Source organism: Fimicolochytrium jonesii (assembly GCF_025526975.1).
Source record: "Fimicolochytrium jonesii strain JEL569 chromosome Unknown EV422scaffold_3, whole genome shotgun sequence".
NCBI classification, from domain to species: domain Eukaryota; kingdom Fungi; phylum Chytridiomycota; class Chytridiomycetes; order Spizellomycetales; family Powellomycetaceae; genus Fimicolochytrium; species Fimicolochytrium jonesii.
The window spans coordinates 904,344-923,244 of NW_026515670.1; the positions used below are offsets into that span (position 1 = coordinate 904,344).

Below are 18,901 nucleotides of genomic sequence, written 5' to 3' on the forward strand. Positions count from 1 at the left end.
TTATCGTCGGCTGTGTGCCCGTGAAATACACTCCTGTGGAGCAGATAAATCCTACTGGGACAAATGGCGACGGGACATCGACCAACAATGGTGGGACATCAAAGACGAACGAGAATAAGCCCGCGCGTGCTTCGCGACTCTACAGGAAGCCGGTGGACGTGGATGACGGTCGGCAACCGCTTGAAGAGACTGAACTGTTTGGATGGGGAGTCGCTGCACGCATCTTGAACCTTAAGAGGAACAGTCCGAGCGAAACTAAGCTGACTCGCGCTAGCTACACTGTGACGTTAGAAGGTGGGAGGAGAGCGGAGTTCGTGGCTACAGTTTTTAAAGTGGCATGTGCTGATATTTGTCAATGCGCTCAGGTCTTGCGCGGTTCAAAGTCGAAAAGTACACCAAGACGACGCCCTACTTTGAGGCAGCTGTGTTGGTACATCCCGAACAGACGATTGAAAAGGACGATGCCGAACTCCAGGCTATCATTCTGAATCTTCGAGCAAGCGGACATGGTACGTCCTTGGTACTGTCTCAGCTGACGATCCTTTGATTGACTAATATTCCAATCATCCCGATGTAGAACTCGCGAACGTCCTGTCACAGCTCCAACTACCACCCACTGTCTTGACGCAACTAAGACAAATGCTCGATTCAACACCACCAGGCCAGCTCGCTGACCTCTTTGCAAGCATGATTGATCTCAGCATGGAAGAAAAGCTCGAGATTCTGGAAACCACCAACGTGAAAACGCGGATCAAGAGGACCGCGGAGCTGTTGACGCGTCAAATACAAGTCCTCAAGATCTCGCAAAAGCTGCAGTCGACTGTGGATTCCAAGCTGGGGAAGAAACAGCGAGAGTTCTTTTTGCGTCAGCAGGTATGGAAGGGCTATTGGGACCTTGACGATCCGCTTGAATGCCAATGAAATTGAATCATCCATAGCTCGATGCGATCAAGAAGGAGCTTGGCGAATCAGATGACGGCGAGGAAGACGACGTAGCCGATCTGAACAACCGGATAGCCGAAGCCAAACTCCCAGATGAGGCCAGCAAAGCAGCAGGGCGCGAACTACGGCGCCTGAAGCGCATGCATCCCAGTATGGCAGAATACCAGGTGGTCCGAACCTACCTGGAATGGCTCTCGGAGTTGCCATGGGGCAAGCACTCAGAGGACATCATGGACATTGCCAAAGCGCGCCAGCAATTAGACGATGACCACTTTGGCCTGGAGAAAGTCAAGACACGGATATTGGAGTACCTTGCGGTTCGGAAACTGAAGCAGGATCTGAAGGGACCGATTTTGTGTTTGCTTGGGCCGCCGGGGGTTGGAAAAACGAGTCTGGGCAAATCGCTGGCTACGGCCTTGGGTCGCACGTTTCATCGCATTTCGCTGGGCGGAGTGCGAGATGAGGCTGAGATTCGTGGACATCGGCGGACGTATATTGGGGCGTTACCGGGACGGATTGTGCAGGGTTTGCGTCGATGTGGTGTGAACAATCCCGTCATCCTGCTAGGTGCGTCATGAGTTAGCCATTGATGGCCCTACCCTTAAACAATGACATGCTAAGCAATCGCCGACTTTCTCTTCTTTGTACTAGACGAGATCGACAAGTTGGGTCGTGACAACCGTGGCGATCCATCATCGGCATTACTGGAAGTCCTGGATCCCGAACAGAACTCCACATTCACAGATCATTACTTGAATCTGCCTTTTGACCTCTCCAATGTCTTGTTCGTGGCGACTGCGAACGATGCTGACACAATTCCAGGCCCTCTCTATGACCGCATGGTATGTGCCGAGCTCGCAATTCCATTGATCTGCCATCCTCATGCTCACCCATACGTGCCATTTCCCAGGAGGTCATCCGAATCCCGGGCTACACATTCGACGAAAAGCTGCATATCGCAGAACGCCACCTCCTCCCAAAACAAATCAAAGCCCACGGCCTCGAACCCGAGGACATCCAAATCGACCGCGAGGTTCTCCTCAAAATCGCCATCGGCTACACCCGCGAAGCCGGCGTCCGTAGCCTCGAACGCGAGATTGGCGCTGTGTGCCGAGCCATGGCTGTCGAGTTTGCAGATGCAAAGGAAAAAGGGACCGCTTTTGATGGGCATGTTACGGTTGAGAAGCTGGAGAAGATACTGGGACCGGAGAGATTTGATGATGAGGTTGCGGAACGGGCGTCTGTGCCGGGGATTGCTTCGGGGCTGGCGTGGACGGCGAGTGGGGCGGGGGGATTGCTGTTTATTGAGGCGACGCAGATGCCTGGAAGGGGTGTGTTACATCTCACTGGTGAGTCTTTGGACTATATTCCACAGTTTGAGAATGTGTCCCCGAGTGCATTCTTGACGATTTCCATGCATCCGCACAGGCAAACTAGGCGACGTGATCAAAGAATCCGCCCAAATAGGCCTAACCTGGGTCCGCGCCAACAGCCACCGCCTCGGCCTCTCCCCCTCCTCCACCGCCAACGTCCTCGAAAACCTCGATGTCCACATCCACCTCCCCGCAGGCGCCACCCCTAAAGATGGGCCTAGCGCCGGCATTACCATCGTCACCGCCCTAGTCTCCCTCTTCACCCGCAAGCCCGTCCGCCCACATACAGCCATGACGGGCGAAATCACCCTCCGCGGGAACGTCCTCCCCGTCGGCGGGGTGAAGGAGAAAGTCCTCGCGGCCCATCGCACGGGGATCAAACGGATCATCATGCCCTTCCGTAACGCCAACGACCTTGCGGATGTGCCGGCGTACGTGAAGGACGAGATTGAGTTTGTGATGGCAAAGACGATCGATGATGTCCTGGCGGCGGCGTTTGAGGATGGGGTGCCCGGCCATGTTGTGCAGGTGGCGGCGGACGCGGTGCCGGTTGTGGAGGGAAAGGATAGTCCGCCGGAACAGAAGCCGGAGCATACGCCCGAGACGTCAACTCCGCCGCCGCAGTGGTGCATGAAGGCGAGACTGTGAGTGCGTTCGTTGGGTGTTTGTGTGATCAGCTTTTTTGTAGACGTGCGTAGGCGCCTGTCCCCGTTTTGTTTGTTTTTGATGTAGGCAACATCCCACGACCCTGCTTGTTTTTTGTTCATGTACCTTCCTGTACCATTGAAATGTTTTTGGATATAACGTCAAACTAAAGCCCGCAACTGGAACCGAACTGTATCTGAGGTCCTTAACACTGTCTCTTTGTATTATCTCAATGAAGCTACGCCGAAATTGTCCCAACAGGTCGAGCCAAAACAATGTATGTCTAATAGGGGAAAGGGAGATCTAAAACAGGCCAGCTATTTTACATACGCATTTCAACTTTCAGCATATATCCTCCCCAAACTCCAACCTCTTCTCCTCCAAGCCCTCCTTCTCCACCTCCTCCCTCACATCAAGCACCACAGCACTCCTAGGCGACGGCGACGACAACGGCGACGGCGACATAAACTGCCGCGACATCGCCACCTCCGCCCTCGGGATCCTTGCCGGCAAATCCGGCATGACGCTCATGATCGAGTGGCGGTCGGTGGGTGTCGGTGACTCGGGGTCGGACATGATGTCGGGGGGTAACGGGAGGTTTTGGAGGAGGGCGAGTTCTTCGGGGGTGAAGGAGGGTGCGCGGGGTTGGGCGGATGTCAGGGGTAGGGAGGTCGTTGGGGAAGTTGTGGGGGCGTAGGTCGGTGGAGTGGGTGTTTGGTCGGTGTCGTTGTCCGGGTCTTCGTCGACGACGATGACCGCCTCTTCGGCAATGCTGCGCAGAGGATCCTCCCTTCTGGGCTGCTGCACCTCCCACGTCGGTTCGTCTACCGGAACCCGGTCATCATCATCATCTTCCTCGTCAACAAACGACCGGACCTCGCTATCCCCATCCGACTCGACACTGCCGCGACGGCGGGGTTGGTCGTGTTCGTCGTACGCGCCGTAGAATTCTGATACGGAGATGAGTCGTTTCAGGTCTTGCGAATCTTCGTTATTGGGCGCGAATGAAGCTGTGGAAAGGCGGAGTGAGGCCGTGTGTGGGACGGCGGTGGTGGTCGGGGTGGGTTCGTCCGGTGCGATATCTTCATCATCGGATTCGTTTTCAAACTCGGGTTCGGCAACCCCGCCGTACAGATCCGACATGGATGTGAGCTCCGACATGAATGTAGAGTGTTTCACGTCGGGGGCGAACATGTTTTGATTCGACATGATTCCGGCGTCCCAGCGGTCGTCGGCGCTCACAACGCTTGCAGGCCTTTCGTTTACGATTTCCTCCGCCTGCTCCTCACGCGTCTGAGAGTCAGCTTCCCACCGATTATCAGCGCTCCCAACGCTTGTCAGCCGTTCCTTTTCCTCTTCCTGCTCCTGAACCTGCTCCTCCGGCTGACGGTCAAACGCATCGGCAGACTCAAATCCCCAGCCCCCATCATCGCTACTCGCCTCACTTCCCCTCCGTGCTTTGGTGACCCGGTCAATAGTCCCGAACGCCGAAAACCCCCCGTACAGATCCGTCATGGATGTCAGGTGTTTCGGGTCGGCTGAGGGGAGGTCGAGTGCGCGGTCGACGGGTGTTTGCTCTTTTTGCTCCTCCTCCTCGTCCTCCTCTTGCTCTTCCACACGCTCAGAGGCGGGGCTAATGTTCTGGGTCTCGAAAGTGAGGTTTTTGTACAGGTCGGTTGTGGATGGTAGGATTTCCGGGCTTGGTGTGCGGGTTTCGGGTGAAAGGGGCAAGTCCCGGTTGGCAGGAGACTTGACTGGAGTCGATCCGCCAGGGAGCTTTAGCTCAGCACCCTCCGACCTATCCGCTACCTCCGTTTTCACCTCCCAACCCACCTCAACCGCCCGATTCAAATCTTCATACAGATCCGTCATCCCCGTCAACAATTTCGGGGAGCTCACGTCCCTCTCCGGCGCGAGCGTCAAATCCCTGATCGCAGGCGACTGCATCGAGTTCCCCGACAACAACGCGTCCGCGATGTGGGAGAGCTCCAACATCAGCGAGTCGATTTGCTGTTGTTGCGTGTTTGAGGATGTATCGGCGGCGGTGGATGGCGAGTCCGGTGTGATCTCGCTGCGAAGCTTGCTCCCATTCCTCATCGGCGGAGTGTCCCCTTTCTCCGGTGACCCGGTGATATCGACGTCGGTGATCACCTCCTTCAACGATGAGGATCGAAATACTTTATTCTCCGAGGTACGGAAATTGACGAGCGAGGATTGACGCGCTGAGATGGCTCGTGGGGCGCGGACGGGGGGTGGGGGCATGTCGAAGCGGACGGATTTTGTGGAGGAGCGGGAGGAGGGCCGGGACGCTGAGGATGAGACGTGGGAGAGCGCCTTGTTGGGCGTCACCAGTGAGGATTTGCGGATTGCGTCGGGTGCGTCTGAGCCGGACGCAGAGGGGGTGTAAGCGCGGTTGGGTGGGCCGGGGCTGTTGGTGGTTTCGTAGGACTGGAGCCCTGAAAATCGGAAGAAGTACTTTTCTGCGTCGGAAAGTAGACTGGACCCGCTCGGGCTTATCATCGGTCCCTGATTGACGGCCACGGGGGGTGACGGCAGCAAAGCTTTCGGCGCCTGGGAGGAGAAGGAAATCTGCGACGGTTCCGATTTCACGGGCGTGGATGAGAGCACCGAAACATCAACCCTCGGCGCAATCTGCACGATATTCGTCCTAACCGCCATCGGCCCCGGGGCCGTTGTCGCCTTCTGCGGCATCGACACGGTTCGGACCGGCGGGGCCAGCACATCCGGCTCGTGTTCCGGGTCAGAAGTCGGGCTGTCTACCTTCCTATACGTCTTAGCATTGGGCGGACTCTGCAAGATCGGCACGCCCATCTGCCGCGCGCGTTGCAGGTTGGGTTCTGCGGAAGGTGCGATTGCGGCGGGGCCGAGGGCACGGGAGGAGAATTCGGCGGCGATTTTGAGGGGTTCGTTTGTTGGTGGTTTTTTGGGGCCGGTGTTGGTTGGGCCTCCTAGAGGACCTCGAAAGGCGGGGTTGCTAAGGAGGGGGGCTTCGGCTACGTAGAGGAAGGAGTCGGTGATTTGTGGCGGTTTGTTTATGCGGGAGGGTTGGGTGGTTGAAGGTTTGGTGGGTTGCATCTGTGGTGGTTGTTCCATCCTTGGCGCCCGTAAATCTTGAGCATTTGTGGGTGCTTTGTTTTGCACCTGCAGAATCTGCGATGTTTGAGATGCCGCCAGAGGTTTCGATGCACTCTTCTCTTCCTTTCGTTGACCGTCTCCTGGGATGTTCACGATCGAGACTAATATCAAAATAGAATGTAGCGTTAGTTTTGTTTGCTGCATTCTGTGTGAAAAAAGACGATCGTCCCTCAACATACCTTGTGGAGGAAGAGTCGACTGCGGCTGTCCATCCGAAGTCCTCACAAACGTACTCGGCAAATAATCCCCACCATCCGGCCTCGACACCGTCCCCACCGGCACAGTCATATCCTCCGGATCCTGCCTTGAACCCTTCCTCAAAATCTTCTTCCTGTAGAAATAGTACGCCATCCCCACCCCAACCACCAACAAACTCAATCCAACACCCGCAACGATCGCGACCGAGTTGGGGCTGTCCGGGGCCGGTGGTGCGATTTTGGCGTTCTGTTTGCCGTCAACTCCGCCGGGGTTGCCTGTCGATGGTGTCAGTGTTGGTCGGCCTGGGATGGGTGTCGCGGCGGAGACGGCGTTTCTAACTACGGCGGTTGCATCGGTTGATACGTAGACTACAAACGCGTTGGGTGCGCGGTTGCTGCCGCATATTAGGTTGTCTTGCGTGCAGGTGAGCCCGCATGTGCCGGTGGGTGGGACGGAGGAGGCCGGTTGTTGGTCGGATTGGAAACATGCGCACGCTGTGAATAAAATATAGGTGAGTTAGACTCGGATGAGCGATACAGTGGTTGGTTGGATGGTGGGTTGAGCGGACGATACCCTGCTCGCTCCGCTCGCGACAAGGATGTTGGGCTGGGTGATCCGCAATTCCTGGGCCTCCGGTCCAGTAGGAACCCTCAAGCATGCCTCGCTACGCTCGGTCTCCCTTCCTTCGCGTACTCCCTCCGCTATCGCACTCGCTTCCACTCACAAATAGTAGTCCCCGTGGCTAAACTCCTGGCAGATAAAGCGGTCCTATCCCTTGGCGGCGTCAGCGCCAAACACTGCAGAGCACAAGCTCTAACGGAAGCATTGGGACTCGAAATCAACGCGGTACTGACAACTTGTGGTGGCGTGGGAAAACTGAAGCTAAAAGAGAAACAAAGAAAGGCGGGGTCAACAAGACAAGACACATGAATTATGCTGACGGGTCCGTAGGGGTCTCATACCAATCTCCTTGTGGTGGATTCGACGTAGTTTGACTTGCGACCGGCGTGGCGAGGAAGCAGAGGAGAATAGTGGAGGTGGCCAGCAACCTCAGGGCTGTTGCGGTGGTGGTTCGTGCTGGCATGGTGTGGGAATATGTACAGAGGCCTCTGGCTCGCAGGTATATGTGACTTTGTATGTGAATTTAGATGTGTACACTGTCGGAAGTCCTTTAGAGCCGAACGAGCAGCTCTGCTCTGCTGTGTTGGTGAACCCGAGCAGAGGCCGCGAGCGTTGAGTTTGGTGTAGAACGCTTTCTGGTGGGAGCGTAGACTGACCACACCGTCTCTTCTCGCTCTTCTCTACGTACTGTTGGATGCGATCGATGTCGACTTTTTTTCAAGACGGGAGCAGGACCGAACCGAGGCCTATACGAGGATAATAATAGGCAAAGCAGCGAAGCAACGAAATAGACATGGGGAACGGCGGACAATAACGAGTATTACGGGGGGGGTTGTTAGTAGGGGGGGATGGGTGATTGTTGTCAATAATAATACTCACAGTAAATACGTACGAGGCGGGTTTGACGCACCGCTCTCCCCGTCCGTTGCCTGATTCTCATTGCTTAAGACGTATAACAGTAAAGCAAGAGCAACAGGGGGGGGATTGCTTGCGGCAGGGCGTTTCATCTCAATGGAAAGTTCCACTCCACAACAACATTGGGGGGGTGAAACACTTCCAACTCCGCACGCTCCACTTCCCCCATCTCGTAAGCGTGACGTACACGCGGGGGATTTAAATGGACTGCTGCGCCACCGAGATCCCCAAGTCCGAAGTCAGTTTACTACGTAGTCCAAAAACAATTCCCACGACGCACCGTCGGTCGGACCCCAATCATCGTACCCAGATCCTCGTCGCAATACATATAACAACCGAACGAAGATGACAAAACGGCGCCGGGACCAGGAAGACGAGGACCACGACCACTTCTACGACTCAGAGGACGAGAGGCTTCGCAGCGTGTCGCCCGCGACGCCCGCGACGCCCTCAAGGCCCCCGCGACTTATACTATGCCTTTCGAAATATTAAACGGTAGGGGACGAGGAGACAGAGGAGGTGCTGGGGAAAGATGGGGTTCATGCTGAAACCCCGTTGTCTCTTTCTCAGAGTATGTTAATCAAGGTGTTATCGACTTGAACGCGGTTTATCAGGTATGCCGTTACTTTGGAGTCATCAAACAGTCTCTCTTCCGCGGCACCCGTTCTCACACTCTTGCCACTAAGAGGGAGGTCGTATGGAATGGTAATGTAAGGGCCGCGAGCGGAGCGAGCGAGGGTTGCATGTTTGAGGTTCCGAGCGGAGCGAGCCACATTGCGGTGAAGGCGCAATGCTTCCTCGAAGTACGGCTCTTAGCGAGCATAAGCGAGCCTCACATCTTTTAGCGAGCGAAGCGAGCTACACTCCTGCCCACCGCAATCCAACATCCTCGGAGCGAGCAGGGTATCGCTTGTTGATGATCGGTGGTCGGTGGTCGGTGGATGTTATTGGATGTTGATGGGTTGATCATGGTTGATGTTTCGATGATGATGTAATGCGGAAACTAATCCGCGGATTCGCGCTCTGTATAGAAGCGAAACAGGGTCATCTCATTGACTGTGAGTGTATATGGCCGAGCACGTCGCGTATGTTGATTGATGCTGACTAAGGCTTCTATCGAACACAGCATTGGTCAAGAACTATTACGTTCCACCAGTGATCTTTTCCATCAGGTACGGGGCTGGGGGCCGTCGGCTACATTCGTCAAAGAATAACAGCCTCATACAGGCCTCTTCCACGCATCCCAGACCACGGGACGACCTAGACGTGCGAGTCGCCATCGACGGCAAGCAACGCATCACCTCCATAAACCGCTTCATGGTAGGCCTCATCCCGCAAATCGATTCTTTAACGGGCGAGCGGATATGGTACCGCCACTCCGGCCACTCCTCGGCGAGAAGCAGGAGGATGACCGCGGATGAGCGCAAGGAGTTTGATAAGAAGGAGATCATGTGTGTCGAGTATCGGAGCTTGACAGATGACCAGGAGCAGGAGATTTTTAGGAGGGTGCAGTTGGGTATGTTGGGGACGTCATGGGGAACTTGGGCATGGTTGTGGTTGGCTGGAGTGGTATGCGATCGGTACTGATCCTTCGTCCATGCACAGGGGTGGCATTGACCACGGCAGAGAAGATGTGGGCTGTACCAGGACCATTAGCCGACCTCGCGCGTGACCTCACCGATGTATGTTCTCACAATCTCACCAGTAAATGCCCGTGCACCCTCAATCGAACCCTCACCCCCCACCAGTCCTTCCCAACACTCTTCGCCCAAGTCGAATCCCGCCGCAAATACTCCTTCCAGCTAGTCCTCATCATCATCCTCATCATCAACAAGCGCCCCGACAAGCTGCCGAGCAGGCCCCTCATCGAGAAAGAAATGGCCAAGAAGGAACCGATCGCTAAGGAACATGTGGTGCTGGTCGAGAGCGTTCTGCAGGTCTTTGCGACGATGGTGGAGGAGGCGAGCCATGTGTTCAGTGTGCCGACTAAGATGGCTGTATGTATCTCCCTCCGGGCTCTCCTTGTCTCATGTCCCTTTGCGGAGACTCACCAACCCTCCTCCCTTCTCCTCAACCGCGCAGCCAATAGAATTGATAATGAGCACCTACATCATCGCTGAAAAAGACGAAGCATCTCTCCCGGAGCTGCGCGACTATATCCTCACCATGCGCAAAAAGACAAGGGAGAAGTTCATCGATGTGCGCACTAACGCGAAGACTTTTAAACATATGAAGGAGGTTATTGATGCGTTTGAGTGAGCTGGCGCGTCAAGGTTTACGGCCGCGCCGTTTTTGGGAGGGCAAACAACCACAATACCTTGGCGGAACTCTGCGGTGAGGGGCTTTGAGAGCACCTCACCCGAGCAGAGGAAGTTGGCGAACTTTTACACTTATGTGGTAGCTATACAGTTAGGAAGCAAGCATACTGGTTTTCTCTCAAGAGTGCGAAATACATGTGATGCGATTGTGCACTATTAATAGCGAAGTATGCACCTGCCACAACGCATGCCCAGAAGCTTTGATGTTGGCTGTACATTAACCTCCAAGTTCCCAAAAATGCCAAAGCAATCTCACTGTACGTTTCCTCCCCACCCTTACTCCTCCCTCGCCCCGACCCTATCCTCCTCCCCACTCCCAATAGCCTCCCACACAGGCAGCAAAACCCTCTCCTCCTCCACTCCCATCACCTTTGCCAGCCTCTCCCGTCTTACACCCACACTCGTACAGAAGTACACCGCGTCCTGGATCTTTTCCGCGTCCTGCTTATCTAGCATCTCTTTGGCGAGGGCGATGTGGGGAGATGATGTTATCAGGATTACGAGGGTTATCTATAGGATTGAAACGTCAGTTTGCGATGAAAGACTACCCAACACAACGAATGGATGTGCGGAAGAAACAACACATACCTTCGAACTAAAAACACCATCAACCCGCATCCCCGCAAACCTCCCATCCAAACTGCTCTTCAAAAACGCCGCGCGGCGACTCAACACCTCCACCCACGCCTCCCCCTCCCCGTCCCGTCCAAGCAACCCCTCGAGCACCATCCGCAGCATCATCTCCCCCGTCGCGGCCATCAAATCGCTTACGACGACCCCAACCCTGCATTCCGTGCCACTGGTGTGAGAAGCGAGACGGAGGGAGGAGACGGTGGCGAGGATTTGAGCGACGGTGGTGTGGAGGAGGTGGTGGTAGTTTTTGCGAGACTGGTGGAGGAGGTTGGGGGTCGAGGGGGCCCCGGAGGCGGGGTTAGCAGTGTCGTAGAAGGTGAGGGAAAGGTTGCGGCAGAAGTAGTTGATGTCGTGGTGGGTCTGTTGAGGGAAGATATGGTGAGGGGGGGCCCGTCGTGGAATAGTATGAATGCTTTGTATTGAGAGAGAAAACCCTATCTGCTATACAGGTGATACAAAAAACAATACGCCGTTTCCTATCGACCGTCGCTTTAACGAGGGGAATGCTCAGGGACACACCTCAGCACTCTCCCACTCCTCGCTCCCCTCCCTGCTCCCTCCCAACTCCCTCAGATACGGCTGCGGCCTCAGATCCAATCGATCCGCTTCATGCACCTTGAACACCAGCAGCGCGAAATTCTTGAGCGCGGCGGCGTGCTGGGCGGGCGAGGCGGTGTCGGTGAGTGCGGCTTCGTAGGCGGTGTTTGCCAGGAGCGGGGATTTGGGGGGTGGGTGGGTGAAGGTGGCTTTCATTGTGGGTGACATTTTGGCATACTCCGCGCGTCGAACCTGTGTTGGAAGAAGTGAAGCGTTGAGTGGATGACCGATGCATGTGCGAAGCCAAGGTTGATTGATTTGGGGATGATGGTTGAACGGATACCCCTGCTCGCTCTGCTCGCAGCACGGATGTTGGGCCCTAAGAAAAGCGGTAAAGGGAGTATTGCGCCTTTGGCGCAATGTGGCTCGCTCCGCTCGCCCTCACTCAAAACACGTACCTCCTCCCAATCCACCCCACAATCATTCCAACCACTCAACTCCTTCTCCCTCCACTCCCATTCCGGGCCCGCCACAATCCTCATCGTGCCCTGAAACCTATGTTGTTCCCTCGTATCCTGAAAGTACCAACAAAGCGCCGCGTCTCTCCTCTGCTGCAACTCTTCAATCTTGGCACTTCGCGCGTCGGTAGTGAAAATAATCGAGTTCAGGATAGCTGGGTTGATGTTTTTCTGGGCAGCTTCGTCTATGTGATCTTTCACGAAACCGCGGAAGGCGACTATGCGGGCCGTTGGCTGGGTCTTTGCGTTGATTGTTGCGAGAGAGGGCCATCGTGAGGCTGGAAGGTGGGGAGTGTGAGATAGTGGAAAAACTCGAAGATGGGAGTTTGGGGGACGTACTCGGGTCGGGATTGTTGTCGAGGGAGCGTTGGAGGCTTTCGAGCCATGGGAAGGCTTTCGCTGCTGTGGTAGCCATTTCCGGTGTATGGACTGCTTTTGCGTCTCAAAGAGGGAGCGTCTGTACAGCGCAGGGGGTTGTTTTTGAGGAGGGCGAGCGTGAGAGAAGGCCAGAGAAGGCGGACTTTGTCGCCCGACGCGTGAGCTGTCATGACGCCTCTCGCTGCAACGGCCTGCGAGAACCTTCCACTGTATCCTACCACTCTCCCTGCCCACGATCCGCTACGGACGACTCCACCCTCAGGCTAGGACAACTCCCACCCAGTCGCAGAGAAAAGCGTACAGAGGCCGCCAGTCCATTTCACACTTCCGCAAACTTCGACCGGATTCGCGCATTTCCACCAAGTATAAAAAGTATAAAAGATGCCTCTTCTATCCAACGACGGGGTATGTACGCAGAAGGGAGGGGGGTTTCAGCAGGAATATCCTGGACAAGCGGGGCAACGTGACCTGTGCACCTTGCGAAGCAGCCGCCTTCCTCTAAGCAATACTAACATGTATGCCTCCTTTTGTTCATTTGCAGTTCCTATCCCAACTGAATACCTTATATAGCTCCGCCAAGGCGTCTGGGACCGTCTACGTGACCATGAAACGATGTACGTGAGAATCAGGGTGTATGAAGCTTTGGCGTTGGAGTGTGAGAAGGGAATGCTGGGGACACGGAGGAAGAGGAGTAGACGCACATAGGTCGATTGCATGCGAAAGGGCGTACGAAGGGATGGCGTACGGCAGCAAAAGGAGCGTCGGGAAGTAGAGGGCATAGCGAAAGAGCACAGGAGATGCTCATGTTTTCGATCCTGGGACTTAAATATCGGAATCTGGGTTATCGCAGATGCATATGAGGAACAGAAGCAAAAACGGAAAGACGAGAAGTCAGGAGCTTCTGCTCCAATACCATCGTCATCATCGGAAACAACGTCATCGACCTACCCATGCCTCATCCGCGCCGTCTGCAGAAATTCCAAGATAAGCACTCTGGTAAGCGTCTCCATTCTCTCATTTCCTAGTCTCCCTTCCCGACTGTAGACCCTCAAACTTTCTTCCAACAGGTACAACCACAAGACACAGACCGCTTCCACGACGCCTACACCAACATTGTGCGATTACACATGGACTCGCTGAAAAAGAAGGAGCGTGTCAAGAAGGTTAAGAGCAAAGCGAAGGCAAAGGCGAAGGATGCGATGCAGACATGAAATATGGGGAATGCAGTGTGGGTCTGGAGAAGCGGCTGCGGCTTAAAGTTGCGGGTGTATTCAGCGTGGGAAAACGGATGGGATTTGGTCGTACTTGAAGATGCGAAAGGTGCCCAAGAGGAATTGAAGCGCTGTGACGGAAAGAGAGCTTGATATTATGTATGCAGTGGAAGCACTTGATGCGCATGCGTATGCCCTCCGTAACACAGGAGTTGGAAGGATGGAAAGAAAGGAAACATCTACATATGTATTTGGAATGGACCCGCTGTGGGCTTTTCACCGCATGAAATCACATCGATGTACTCGGATATCATTTTGACTTGGCCACAGCTTGAAATAGAATTCCCGAAGTGTTCTTCTGCGAGGAAAGCATCGCCTAGGACAGCGCCTTAACCACTCGGCCGGGGCGGAGTTCCCCTTGTGGGCACTCACTGACGATTTCGTCGGGCTGCATAAAGGCCACCGCATTGTAGAGCCTGAGGGAAGAGATCCCTCACGATGATAAGCGACTCATCCAACAACCCCACTCGGAGTCCCCCGCCTTGGCTTCTATGAGTGCAATCGCATAAGTTTGCCGCAACGCATCACACTACCGTTTTCACGCGGCTTGCACTCGACATACGCTGTGGCGAAGACCACCCGGCATCGTTGTACGTAGTGGTAATGCAGGACATTGCTTGACACATTCCCCCATGCTCCATGCTCCATGCTCCAGAAAGCAATCCACAGGCGCTTAATCCGCCAACATGAACAATTGAAGTACTTTTGATTATCTAATTTACTTTGGTTTCTAGCGACATTCAAGTGACAACATGGCCGAGTGGTTAAGGCGCTTCCCTGCTAAGGAAGTTCCCTTTGGGAGCGCAGGTTCAAATCCTGCTGTTGTCGATGTATAGATGTGCATCCTTTTGTCGGATGTATGTGTGTTTTGGTGGTGTCAAGTGTCTCCTTTTCTTCGCCGTGGTGACGCGTGAGCCAGCTGCGCATGAAAGTTTGATTGGAAGTGTGAAGAGCAGATTCGCGCTCGAGGTGGACGCGGAGGGTTGTCAATTTTTTGTTAGGTGCCGAGCGGGGGATGGGCATGGCGGAGTTCCAGGTTGGGCGAATGTTCGCTGCAATCAATGTTCGAATTTCGAAGTTGGGTTTGGCGCGCAAGGCGGTTCTTGGATGGCCACTGCCAGCCCGCCTACAAAGGTCTCGATTTCATTAGAGCCGAGCGGCAACGAAGTGCCAAGCTGGAGTGTACCTTTCGACCCTCCGGCATGGAAGCATGTCCAGGTTTGGCGGGTCCAAGATCAAGGAATCACATAGAAGTCCGACGTTTGCGTCCAGCGATTATACAGTATAAGAGGCAAGACAACAACGAGTCGGGAACGCCACGATGCGCCAATAACATGTCCGCCAGGGAAGCCGTGCAATCTTATTTGAATACCCTCCTTCAAAGCCATAACAAAGTGATGCCTACCACGGGGAGCTGCAGGCGACGGAACATGCACTATACATTTGTAGCAACCCAAAACAGAAGAAAAGTGACCCTACTATTCCTCTGGACGACTATGATATGAAAAGTCGCTCATATTTCGCTCATGACATTATGAAAAGGCATCATCAGAGAGTGGGCGCCAACATAGCTGCGCTTTGAAGCACGGCGAAAGTGCTTCCGGCGGCGACGGCACCGACGTACGCTTGCGCGGACGCAGCAATCGTACCTACGACATGGGAGGCAAGGAAGAAAAAGGACGGAAATATTGTCAATTCCAAAGGACGTTCGTAAACCCACACCAGTTGAACCATCCGGCCATAGCTACTCTTTGCTCTATAACGCACCAGCTACGGGCCCAATGCGGGAAAATCCCAGGATGCCGCCGACAACGGGGGCCGCAGGCGGGACGAGCAAAGCGGCGCCCCCGATGGTGGTAACGGCCAGCCAAGCGATGACACCCATTTTTTTTGTCAAGTTGCTAATGCGACAAGTACGAATTGAGTTGATCGAGCTGTTTGGGATGCCGTAGATGTGCGTGCCGGTCTTTTGATGGCGTGTGTATGTGGTTGATTTTGACGTTGATCAACTGGCAACTGAAATTTTGAGGGGAGAAGCGTGCGGAAAACCTCGTTTTTCTATACCCACGGAACTCGACGATTGCGGCATGGACAGCGGATGATGCCTATTCTTCTGGGTCTCAAGAGGTTTGACATTCGATAACATATAATCAGGACCGTTTCCGTGAACGTAATCACCACCATTTCCTGCGTATTGTCACATGAAAAGGGCCCCCTACCTCTGATGGTTTGAGCGATACTGTAAGTCACTATGCTGCCCCTTCATCACACAACGTTACCACACTCGCATTGATTGCAACTCTCCGTCCTGCGCTCGGCCGATGGAGGGTTGGGAGATTGACACAATTTCGACAGCGCGATTGGAGACCGGCACCTCCGGAAGATGGCAAGATGAAGAGCGGACCGAATGCGGATGAAGAGCGGATGCCGGATCGCGAATCAAGAAGGATATGATTCATTTCCGAATTAGATCTCAATAAATTACCATCCTACCGCACTAACCACCCAGATAAGCAGAATCATTCTACATACAGGAAATCCCCATCCCTTCACGGCGAGGGCGACCTCATCTTCGTCGGGCTCCTCGCCCTCAACTCCTCACCCTTAAACCCACCCGCCGTGGACGTCCTCGGCGTACCCCCTATCGCACTCGTCGGCGACGGCGGGATATGCTGCAAATCATCAATGAAGATCTGCAGCCCGTCCTGATCGGACGAATGATGCGTCCGCAGTGCCGCGCTGGAGGATTTGTTGCGCCGGGAGGAAGTGGATGGTGGGCGTCGTTGCCAGCGCTGCTCACGGGTGTCGGAACCCCCGCCGCCGCCGCCCCTTAGCCAGCCCCGCCAGCCTGACCCGTCCGGTGCGCTCCGCCCTGTTATACAGTCCGCTGACCGTGGCCGTCCGTTGTCTTCTGCGCAGGTACATGCCTCGCCTTCCGTGTGGCGGTGGTAATGTCGGTGATGGATATGCGTATGCGGGGTCGGCACGATGACACCGTCGCCGACAACCCTCGTCGTGAAGTCCGATTCGTCAAACTCGTCGCGACTGTAGCTGGGCGCTGGGTCCGAGAAGTGGCGGAGGGGCGTGTACACCGTCCCGGGCTGGTCGTCTCGTGGTGAATCGGAGGAGGTGCGTACACGCTCGTAGTGGGGTTGTGGGCGGTGAGATTTAAGCAGGACCCAGCCGTTTCGTGCGTCCACCATGAACAGGACCGAGGATGTTGCTATTGACACCAAGCTTAAGCCCACAAAGAAGATTTGGACGGGGATGAAGCTATCCGGGTAACTATTCCGTATTTGTGCAACGGCCAGTGGGAACGTTGCGAGTGACATGTTCAACGCAACGGTGACCAACCCGTAAGCTGTTGCGATCTGGTGGTTGCCGACAACATAAGGCACGCATGTCCAGACCGAGGCCGCAAAGATCGAGTATGCCAGTCCGAGAATGACCATGCCGACAATAGGTGTAATAGTGGTCCAGCCGAATAGGAGATGGGATATCAACACCAAGATTCCCGCCAGAGGGAGCATTGTGCTTCGGTGACCGAACCGGTCGATGAATAACCCGCATATTGGCGAGCCAACTGCGGAAACTATGTCGGTGATGGACATGACCGTTCCTGCCATCTGCGAATCATCTTTATACCATTTTTGCTGGAAGACTGGACAATGATTGTTTATGACTGATCCGCGATTGCTGCGCTGACATCCAACATCAAGCACTTACAGTCTGTACAAATATGGAAGAATGGGATAGCAGATCCTGCAGTCGATAAAGTCGCGAGTCAGCACATTGGCAGATCGGTCGGTTGATGCCAAGAAAAGGATTGAGGACACCTTACCGTAAAAAGCTATAGCAGTCAAACACAACATCCAAAACGGCGCCCTCAACCCCCTCAATTGCGAAAAATGCACAGTCTCATCCTCCTCATCATACTCCTCCTCCACATCATCACTCTCATCCAAACCACTCGAATTCGAGTCACGGTCGTCCATCGTCCCAAAGCTCCGATGCTGGCGTGCGACAGATCGGATCGGTGACCCCGAGATTGATCTGCTGCCACTGGGTGAACGTGTGGACTTCCCGCCCGTGGGTGATCTTCCGACACTTGGGGATCGCGCGGATGTGGAGATGAAGGATCGCGAAGAGGAGGATGAGCGTCGGCCTCCGTCGTCGCTTCGGTTCCCGTCCACACTTTTACCCCTTATCCTCGGCGAATTCACGGCGCTGTCGGTGTTCAACCGATCGGCGCTGCCGCCCTCCGTCCTCTTCCTCGGCTTCTGATTCGACGTTGCAATGCCCGCAGCGACGCGCGACGCCGGCCGATCCACATACAGCATCGCCACAGCGCACAGGAAGCTTGCCAGACACACCAAAAGGCCGAACCAGACTGCAAACGGGGTCGACGCCTCGTTTGCAAGCCAAGGCGATAAGTTCGCGTTCGCGGCGGTCGCAATGCGCGCCATGGAGAGATGCACGCTCATCGCGAAGCCTAGTCCGCGGCCCTGGAACCAGTCGGTGGCTATCCGGGATGCTGCCTACGAAAGACACCCATCAGATTTCTCCTGCCCAGAACCGCACTCGCATCCAAGCGACTCCCACACCTCTTCCTTACCACTTCTAACGACTCCCCCCCAGCCCCAAACACCACCCGTCCAATCACCATCAAATTGAAATTCCCCGCCGCCACCCCACTCGCAAACAACCCCTGCCCGACCGCCACCAGCGTCACGAAAATCATCAGCATCACGTTCGGCGACAGCGCGTCGACGAGAAGGCCGCCAAAGAGGGGGAGAAGCACGTTGGGTAAGGAGTAGACCGAGTAGAGGAGGTTGAGCTGCCATTGGTATTCGGCGTAGGGCGCTTTGAGCCATTTTCGGAGCGGGACGTTGAGCGCGGATGGGATGTCGTAGCTGGGGCCATCGTGGAAAATGGGGAGTTAGTTTGGGACGGACGGGGAGAGAAAGGAGATAGCCGTATCGGCGTATTGTGTTCGACATCATGCACGCAGCCCGAAAAACAAGCTCGAAAAACAAACAGCAATTGCATGGTGATGGTGGCTCATGGGCAACAGAACGTACCAGTAGTAGTTGCTAAAGGTAACAGCGCAGGCAAGGAACAGGACCAGCCAGTGACGAGCGGTGACTTGGCCGAAGGCCATTGCAGTGGGTATGTACGTCGGGTGGCTGGAACGTTCTAATAGGCAAGGCTCGTTGAGATGCCTTTGCCGGTGGGAATATGGGTCCCAATCGAAATTGCAGCAGGAGGGGAGGGCAGGGAACTCACGCGTAACCCTAATTGCATAACTGCGGGTGGCTATGCTCGGAGTAATGTGTGGGGCGTCGTAACCAGATTTGTGGCTAGCATATACTGTTTGGCGTAGTGGCGAATCTTCC

General features: G+C 54.9%; 7 protein-coding genes and 1 non-coding gene across 8 annotated transcripts; 4 read left to right on the top strand and 4 right to left on the bottom strand.

Moving 5' to 3' along the window:
- Positions 1-639: 639 nt before the first annotated feature.
- On the top strand, positions 640-2,963 carry EV422DRAFT_549872 (Lon protease C-terminal proteolytic domain-containing protein; the record flags this gene model as incomplete). Its single annotated transcript, XM_053071735.1, has 6 exons — positions 640-873; positions 939-1,509; positions 1,594-1,784; positions 1,853-2,291; positions 2,371-2,822; positions 2,844-2,963. 6 exons carry the CDS (start codon positions 640-642, stop codon positions 2,961-2,963), a joined length of 2,007 nt encoding a protein of 668 aa, XP_052928737.1.
- A 193-nt stretch (positions 2,964-3,156) lies between these two features.
- On the bottom strand, positions 3,157-7,865 carry EV422DRAFT_517192 (uncharacterized protein). Its single transcript, XM_053069431.1, has 4 exons — positions 7,277-7,865; positions 7,039-7,196; positions 6,296-6,808; positions 3,157-6,217 (listed from the first exon to the last, which is right to left on the bottom strand). The coding sequence occupies exons 1-4, from the start codon at positions 7,396-7,398 to the stop codon at positions 3,303-3,305; spliced, it is 3,708 nt and encodes a 1,235-aa protein (XP_052928738.1). The 5' UTR covers positions 7,399-7,865; the 3' UTR covers positions 3,157-3,302.
- A 254-nt stretch (positions 7,866-8,119) lies between these two features.
- EV422DRAFT_242975 (uncharacterized protein) lies at positions 8,120-10,223 on the top strand. The gene is made up of 9 exons (XM_053065668.1): positions 8,120-8,345; positions 8,421-8,464; positions 8,537-8,555; positions 8,882-8,908; positions 8,977-9,022; positions 9,098-9,366; positions 9,456-9,532; positions 9,599-9,847; positions 9,933-10,223. Exons 1-9 carry the CDS (start codon positions 8,324-8,326, stop codon positions 10,107-10,109), a joined length of 930 nt encoding a protein of 309 aa, XP_052928739.1. The 5' UTR covers positions 8,120-8,323; the 3' UTR covers positions 10,110-10,223.
- A 919-nt stretch (positions 10,224-11,142) lies between these two features.
- Positions 11,143-12,375, bottom strand: EV422DRAFT_243097 (pyridoxamine 5'-phosphate oxidase-domain-containing protein). Its single transcript, XM_053065669.1, has 3 exons — positions 12,196-12,375; positions 11,797-12,134; positions 11,143-11,590 (listed from the first exon to the last, which is right to left on the bottom strand). Exons 1-3 carry the CDS (start codon positions 12,269-12,271, stop codon positions 11,309-11,311), a joined length of 696 nt encoding a protein of 231 aa, XP_052928740.1. The 5' UTR covers positions 12,272-12,375; the 3' UTR covers positions 11,143-11,308.
- A 46-nt stretch (positions 12,376-12,421) lies between these two features.
- EV422DRAFT_517222 (signal recognition particle, SRP9/SRP14 subunit) lies at positions 12,422-13,752 on the top strand. The gene is made up of 4 exons (XM_053069432.1): positions 12,422-12,639; positions 12,776-12,848; positions 13,085-13,230; positions 13,302-13,752. Exons 1-4 carry the CDS (start codon positions 12,616-12,618, stop codon positions 13,443-13,445), a joined length of 387 nt encoding a protein of 128 aa, XP_052928741.1. The 5' UTR covers positions 12,422-12,615; the 3' UTR covers positions 13,446-13,752.
- A 499-nt stretch (positions 13,753-14,251) lies between these two features.
- On the top strand, positions 14,252-14,333 carry EV422DRAFT_t23. Its single transcript has one exon. It is a non-coding gene; the product is annotated as a tRNA-Ser (tRNA).
- Positions 14,334-14,973: 640 nt separating this feature from the next.
- EV422DRAFT_243182 (uncharacterized protein) lies at positions 14,974-15,722 on the bottom strand. The gene is made up of 2 exons (XM_053065670.1): positions 15,273-15,722; positions 14,974-15,154 (listed from the first exon to the last, which is right to left on the bottom strand). The coding sequence occupies exons 1-2, from the start codon at positions 15,388-15,390 to the stop codon at positions 15,054-15,056; spliced, it is 219 nt and encodes a 72-aa protein (XP_052928742.1). The 5' UTR covers positions 15,391-15,722; the 3' UTR covers positions 14,974-15,053.
- Positions 15,723-15,966: 244 nt separating this feature from the next.
- On the bottom strand, positions 15,967-18,757 carry EV422DRAFT_617475 (major facilitator superfamily domain-containing protein). The gene is made up of 5 exons (XM_053074009.1): positions 18,587-18,757; positions 18,121-18,418; positions 17,347-18,043; positions 17,232-17,267; positions 15,967-17,166 (listed from the first exon to the last, which is right to left on the bottom strand). Exons 1-5 carry the CDS (start codon positions 18,664-18,666, stop codon positions 16,055-16,057), a joined length of 2,223 nt encoding a protein of 740 aa, XP_052928743.1. The 5' UTR covers positions 18,667-18,757; the 3' UTR covers positions 15,967-16,054.
- Positions 18,758-18,901: the final 144 nt, after the last annotated feature.

What these genes read in the sequence shown, in the direction of transcription:
- EV422DRAFT_617475 (XM_053074009.1), bottom strand. Translation starts at nt 18,666, where the DNA reads ATGGCCTTCGGCCAAGTCACCGCTCGTCACTGGCTGGTCCTGTTCCTT. An exon ending in GGGGGGAGTCGTTAGAAGTG is followed by an intron (nt 18,044 to 18,120) that starts GTAAGGAAGAGG and finishes TGTCTTTCGTAG; the next exon opens with GCAGCATCCCGGATAGCCAC. An exon ending in GACTGCTATAGCTTTTTACG is followed by an intron (nt 17,268 to 17,346) that starts GTAAGGTGTCCT and finishes TATCGACTGCAG; the next exon opens with GATCTGCTATCCCATTCTTC.
- EV422DRAFT_243182 (XM_053065670.1), bottom strand. Translation starts at nt 15,390, where the DNA reads ATGGGTGTCATCGCTTGGCTGGCCGTTACCACCATCGGGGGCGCCGCT. An exon ending in CCGCATTGGGCCCGTAGCTG is followed by an intron (nt 15,155 to 15,272) that starts GTGCGTTATAGA and finishes CCCATGTCGTAG; the next exon opens with GTACGATTGCTGCGTCCGCG.
- EV422DRAFT_242975 (XM_053065668.1), top strand. Translation starts at nt 8,324, where the DNA reads ATGCCTTTCGAAATATTAAACG. An exon ending in TTTTAGGAGGGTGCAGTTGG is followed by an intron (nt 9,367 to 9,455) that starts GTATGTTGGGGA and finishes GTCCATGCACAG; the next exon opens with GGGTGGCATTGACCACGGCA. An exon ending in TCGCGCGTGACCTCACCGAT is followed by an intron (nt 9,533 to 9,598) that starts GTATGTTCTCAC and finishes ACCCCCCACCAG; the next exon opens with TCCTTCCCAACACTCTTCGC.
- EV422DRAFT_517222 (XM_053069432.1), top strand. Translation starts at nt 12,616, where the DNA reads ATGCCTCTTCTATCCAACGACGGG. An exon ending in CTCTTCTATCCAACGACGGG is followed by an intron (nt 12,640 to 12,775) that starts GTATGTACGCAG and finishes GTTCATTTGCAG; the next exon opens with TTCCTATCCCAACTGAATAC. An exon ending in ATTCCAAGATAAGCACTCTG is followed by an intron (nt 13,231 to 13,301) that starts GTAAGCGTCTCC and finishes TTCTTCCAACAG; the next exon opens with GTACAACCACAAGACACAGA.
- EV422DRAFT_517192 (XM_053069431.1), bottom strand. Translation starts at nt 7,398, where the DNA reads ATGCCAGCACGAACCACCACCGCAACAGCCCTGAGGTTGCTGGCCACC. An exon ending in AATCCACCACAAGGAGATTG is followed by an intron (nt 7,197 to 7,276) that starts GTATGAGACCCC and finishes TTTCTCTTTTAG; the next exon opens with CTTCAGTTTTCCCACGCCAC. An exon ending in GTCGACTCTTCCTCCACAAG is followed by an intron (nt 6,218 to 6,295) that starts GTATGTTGAGGG and finishes TTTTGATATTAG; the next exon opens with TCTCGATCGTGAACATCCCA.
- EV422DRAFT_243097 (XM_053065669.1), bottom strand. Translation starts at nt 12,271, where the DNA reads ATGGCTACCACAGCAGCGAAAGCCTTCCCATGGCTCGAAAGCCTCCAA. An exon ending in CGACAACAATCCCGACCCGA is followed by an intron (nt 12,135 to 12,195) that starts GTACGTCCCCCA and finishes CCCACCTTCCAG; the next exon opens with CCTCACGATGGCCCTCTCTC. An exon ending in GTGGGGTGGATTGGGAGGAG is followed by an intron (nt 11,591 to 11,796) that starts GTACGTGTTTTG and finishes CTTCCAACACAG; the next exon opens with GTTCGACGCGCGGAGTATGC.